Source organism: Lepisma saccharinum, chromosome 11 (assembly GCF_977018435.1).
Source record: "Lepisma saccharinum chromosome 11, izLepSacc3.1, whole genome shotgun sequence".
In the NCBI taxonomy this organism is placed as follows: Eukaryota; Metazoa; Arthropoda; class Insecta; order Zygentoma; family Lepismatidae; genus Lepisma; species Lepisma saccharinum.
The window spans coordinates 46,877,372-46,883,371 of NC_139239.1; the positions used below are offsets into that span (position 1 = coordinate 46,877,372).

General features: G+C 35.6%; 1 protein-coding gene across 1 annotated transcript in view; it reads left to right on the plus strand.

Moving 5' to 3' along the window:
• Positions 1-5,477, plus strand: part of LOC145995229 (5'-nucleotidase-related protein-like) — a 70,396-nt gene extending 64,919 nt beyond the window's left edge. The window contains exons 10-11 of the mRNA XM_083131793.1: positions 3,372-3,518; positions 5,211-5,477. Of these exons, the coding sequence (XP_082987919.1) occupies positions 3,372-3,518; positions 5,211-5,320 (257 nt within the window). The 3' untranslated portion in view covers positions 5,321-5,477. The remainder of the gene's footprint in view (positions 1-3,371; positions 3,519-5,210) is intronic.
• Positions 5,478-6,000: the final 523 nt, after the last annotated feature.

The following is a 6,000-nucleotide window of genomic DNA, read 5'->3' on the forward strand; positions in this document are numbered from 1 at the left end:
ACACCCTGGCCGTAAACAGGCTCCCGCCACCCTGACATTGGTGTCAGCTTCCCTCTGAAGTTTGATAAAACTACTTTGTGAAATTTGTTTAGTAACGATTGAAAATGTAGACAGTAGATACTACATGTATTTTGCTCATAAACTTGAAGGCTAAATTCACAGAATAAAAAGAACAGCTACAACATTCCTTCATCTGATTTACAGAAAGGCTAATCGGGACTGGACCCACACTTTAAAGTGGAATTCAAATCACTATGTTCCTTCACCGGGTATCGAACCCGGCACCCCTTAATTACAAGGTGACGACGCTACCACTGTACCATTGGGGAGTCCCCATAGAACAACGTTTCCTTCTACGACGATTATACAGAACTTAGTGCACTTCCTTCATTTGAAATCTACTCTATATCAACCTCAGTATTTCGTTATTACAATCCAAGGAATAGTATTCTCCTTAAATAAGAAATAAATAAATAAAAAAAAGCATTGGAAATAATCTTCAAACGGACGTAAAAAAAATCGAATCCAACCACCTGAAGAATGCCTGAGAGAAACAACAAGAATTTTCTCAACAAAGACATTTCCGAAATTTCCATAACATTCTAAAAATTTCGCAACCCGCGCAAATAACCATCTGTTAAAATCTTGTCATGGTTCCCTGTAAACACTAAAATCACCAAATTACTTCTTTCCATATTTCCCGTATTTTCTCCTCCTCTTTAGCTCTCAGCTGTTCGGAGTGGGATAATGCAAGATTATTTGTTCCTAATTATCTCCTTCTCTTAGTCTTGCTAATATCTTGGACTCCTTAATAACTTTCCCAACAACTCCTTATCAATTTGTACTGCCATGTTTCCCGCAATGTTTTTCCTACTTCCTAATAACATTCACTTCTGTACACCCTTTGATGTAAAAATTAAATAATAATAATAAACCCTATCCGTCGGTCCGTTTATCTTTCCAACCTATAGAGCTGAGACTATGTTTACAAGATAAATCTCGGACTCAGATACTCCACGATCTTTTGGCCCCTCCTTCCACCTTCTCTACCTGCCCTTTTACTTGATGTTATTCAGAATTGTATTAGTATCTGGAGTACTATCGTAACATAAAATTATTAACCTGGAATGAATTGAAAAATAAAAATGGGGAGTAACCCTGTGTTTCGAAAGAGTATTGAAAATAAGTTTAGGTATTCATTCATTCATTCCTCTCTCTAGAATAGTCTTATTTTGACTTAACACGCGCTTATCAACGTTTCTAATTGAAATACCTTTTCCCAAGCAAACAAGTATTTGCAACTGATTAAATATTTTGCTTTTATTTTTTCGAGACATTCGAGACGAGACGAGACTTTTCAAAAGCCGTCCCGTCCCGTCTCGTGTCTCGTCTCGAAAACGAGACGAGAAAGGCATTCCGTCTCGTCCCGTCTCGAATTTCAAAAGGCTTGTCCCGTCTCGTGTCTCGTCTCGAAAACGAGACGAGACACGAGACGAGACGGGACATGTCCCGTCCCGTGAACAACACTACTTCTCTCCACCCGTTTTGCCATTATTCACTTTGGAAAATCATTTTCCCACGTTTTCAAACATCAATAACTCAGCAACAAAGCCGTTTCCGGAATTTCGTTACATGAACTTTCCACCTTATTTTCACTCGTACAATCACCTCCCAAGCGTTGTAAACGAACTTACGAAACACCCTGTATATGTAAATATTCAAGGAAATTAGATTCCGTATTTACGCGTGTATAGAGCGCGTGTGTGAATAATGTGCACCCTGGTTTTTAATGAGTTACAAAAGTTACAAAAAATGATATCTCATATATAATGTGCAGTACAATCCAGTTTCAAGAAATGGCTTCCTTAGTTGTAGGTCGTAAAGCTGTTGCTATGCTTATCAAGAGTGAATAACATCATACCTATTCAATGAGTCACCTGTTGCTATGTGGACCAAGAGGAGAATACCCTCTTGTGTAAACAATAAGTCTCCAACCCATGCCACCTCCCCCCTCTCCCTCCACTGTGTTTAGCATCCCAAAGCTTTCACTCTTTAAATACCATATTTATTCTGTAATAAATAGTAGAAAGCGAGATCAAAATGACATTATGGATTTGCAGTCCGCAGGAAGTTAGTTATTTTCTATTATTTCTTGCCCAACAATTACTGCTGATATGCATTCCATGTGACAGAAGGTGCATGCTTGAATTCCGTCAGAGTTGCACTGCTTTGCTTGGTGTCACAGAACATTACATTACATAGTGAAAAATCGTGTGAAATGTCCTTCAAACATTTATACGTGGTTTTGCTCATTCCATCTTTACTTTTTCTAAAAGAACTTCAAAATATATACTTTTTCCATGACTAACGTCACATTTATATGAGGCACATTCAGGACCTTCAAACTAGCAGTTAGCAGCACAAGATTTCTTCCATCAAGGGATTTACACACTCCATATATATATTATCTGGCCAGTAATACATTTTAATTATTGTTTTCTTTTTCCTTACGTTTTCTTTCATCCAAAGCACCATGGAAATCCGAACGTTCCTTCATTTTGTGATGAACTTATTTCAACCGCATTTCACATTAGTGTCTTTATCTTGAATGGAATACTGTTGCCATATTCAGAAACTGCAGGCTTTAAGCTTTACAACAATATATAACATGATAGGGTTCTGTAAACATGAAAAATCAATGCAAGTGTCCCAAAATTATGGAATGACCCTGTATGGTTTCATGTTGGCTGTCTGAATTATTCCGTGCATAATACGAACCACAGTTTTTGGGAGCAAAATTTTTGGAAAAAAGTGCACATTATACATGAGTAAATATGGTATTAGTTCCATAAAAATAACTTTCCTTTGAAAAAGAATCTAAGAAAGTTGTTCAAAATGCAATAATGTATCAAGAATAGAAATTGAGTAGAGCCAGCAGTGGAACAGAGAATACTTGGGAAATAGATTAATGTGAGAAAATGCTTGATTTATTATCGAGTTACTAATTTCATCTTAATGTTTTCCTTTAGTAACTGTAAAAATAATAAGATGAATCTGTCCCCAAAACAGAACATTTCAATGCAAAAAGCTTTCTCTCAGTGTAAAATTAGCAAATACAAAGACGTTTCCAGTGCATACCAGTCTATATTTTGTTGTGAGAATACTTCTAACTGTTGGGAAAAAAAGGCAACATTCACTCAGCACTGCAAAATATAGTCTTACAATTGAGTACTGATTATGATGTTAATCGACCTTAAAGGGAAAAAAAGTGGAATTCGATGCAAACAGCTACCTTTTCTGTTTGGTATATTTCTTGGTACCTGTATATATATTGCAAGGAATGAGCTAACAAAAGTATATTTCACAAATAGGCTTCACAATCACAGAGGCCGTTCGACGTCAATATGAAAAATCTAGTTCATGGATGATGCCTCATTTTGAAGGAAGGATATCTATTGTAACACCAGAACCAAAGGAAATTTGTTCCTGCCCCAACGACACAGCTGAAGTTGTGATTAGTAAGTACACTTATTAACATAAACAAATTTAACGGACTGAAACTGAACAGAATGTAATCAATAAGAGAGATCTGCAATGTTAAAAGTTTGGATTTCAAATTTTCAAAATTTTAATAAACTGAGTTTCCAGCAGCAGAATATATGCAAGTAACCATGTTTCAGATTACTTCTATCATCTTTAACCATGGACATCATTAGCAGGGTGACATACACCCCCAAATAATACAGCATACATATAATATATTGGTGTATTATGCAACCATCAGTTTCTCTTCTTCCAGGGTAACGAAACCTTGAAACAAGACACTGTATTGGCAAATAATTGACCAACACCAATTGATTCAATTGAACAAATATTATGAATAAGGTGGCAAATTTGTCCTGTTTGTCAAGCCTTAGCTGGGATGCCTAAATAATACCTTTTATTCAAAACGATTTCTGATTAATTTTAACAAAATTTTAAAATGTTAATGTAGTCGAATAATGTTTTTGGCCAACTGAGAAAATAATCGAAACAGAAATGAATCCAACTGCTTCTGTAGTAAAAATATGTAAAGCATCCGATTCTGAAGAGTCCACCACTCTCTGACCTGTATGTTCGCCGCCATCTTGAAAAAATGGCATGAAAATTCACCTTGGAAAGTAAAAAATAATATAATATATATATCTCGCTTGATAAATTATGTTTTTTGTTTGATAGAGCTACCATCAATCTTAATTGAATTAAGAAGCTTCAAATATTTTCTTTAATTTTTAGAATTAGCGTAAAGTTGGTTTCTGATGCAAATAACAGCAAATTTGTAACAGACTATATAATTTACGTCCTTAAGTCACTGGACCAAATTCATAGCTCTTAATTTCGTCTAGAGAATGGATTTTGTTTCGTGCCTGTAGATTCACTGGTTGAGGAGATATGTATGTGTAGTTTGAAGCAGGCACTGAAAAATCTGGAAAAATCTCCATCTACATTTGGTTCAACCCTGAAAGATAACAGAATGCTACAGAGCAGCAACCACACTATGGCCTCTTAATGCTAAGCCTTGTTCAGAAATAAAAGCCTTGAGAGAGGAGTTGTTGTTATTATTTTTATTATTTGAAATACCCTTTCTTTCCTAGGAAAACTGGGGCAATGGGCTGTATAATTTATTTTCCCCCTTTTTGTTTGGAGTACTGCATTGCTTGCCTTCTTCTTAAGAGGACTCTTCACCACTACTGTGCAGCCTATCTGTGTCCACTTTAAGTCTGTGTTTGTTTAAAGAAATTTGAGTGCAATATTGAAAGTTTAAGTAATTTATTAGAGGACAGGTGATAAAGGTTCTCTTTAAGATTATTTTGCTTGATGACTTTTACTGAAAATACCTCTGTTAGGAGTCGTTTAAGAAATTAACAGTCTCACAACAAGAAGTAAAAAAATACAAAACAATATAGCTTATGTTACATGTTCCAATTCCATCGTTAAGGATCTATACTGGATTGGCATTGTCAAAGTTGGTCACTCTAATTTCAAACAAACCCTTACGAAAATTGTTTCAAAAGAATTGAAGAATAAAATAATGAAATGATGAATTTTATATTACCCTTTCTGGTTCAGTTTCTTTGAAGTTCCTCTAAACTTTTATGTACATTCAACTAAAGGTAAATTACCTGCGTGTGATTTTACCCCAACACTTAAGCATTTGTTTGTGTTTGCAGTTACCTTGGTGGTCGTATTTGTTCTCAGCATTGCAGCTTTTCTCTTCGTGAGATATGCCATGCCTCGAATAAGGCAAAGAAGAGATTCCACAACTGCTCTCTTATCGTAAGGACATACGATATCTGGTGGATACATCTTAAATTGTATTGTAGATGTTTTACAAGTGATAGTTAGAATCGATATTTCAGTGTATGTGAGTGGTGAAAGATGTAACATTCTGTACATAAAAAGTAATGTGAATAAAATATTAACGATAAAGTGGAAATCACTTTCAGTTTTGTTAGAGATATAACAGTTTTTAAATTTATGTTCTGAAGTGTTGGAACTATCCCAGACAAGAGAAGATGCAGCACCGTGGGAAAAAGGGCGGTTCTGTTAGTCATGGTCTTATCTCAATATCTAAACTCCAGCTTTACTCTCAGAACTAGAAATAATATACATCTGTAATGCTTGTAATCAAGCTAAAAAGAAAAGCTCTTGCACATTAAACAATTCTTCATGCTCAGATAAACCAATAGCGACTGGACATACAGTTCTGGGTGGAATGCGAATAACTGTGCAATGTGGCCACACTGGAAATCCAAACCAGAACAAACTTGAAGTTTGTTTTAAGTACACTTATGCACAGTTTAAAATAGGATCCAAACCACTATGTGCCTCCACAAGGTCTCGAACCCAGGACCCCTTGATTACAAGGTGACAATGTTGCCAGTATGCTATCAAGGAAGGGATTATAACCTTTGTTATAAGTTGACAATATTACCACAAGCCAACCTCCATGTCAGAATG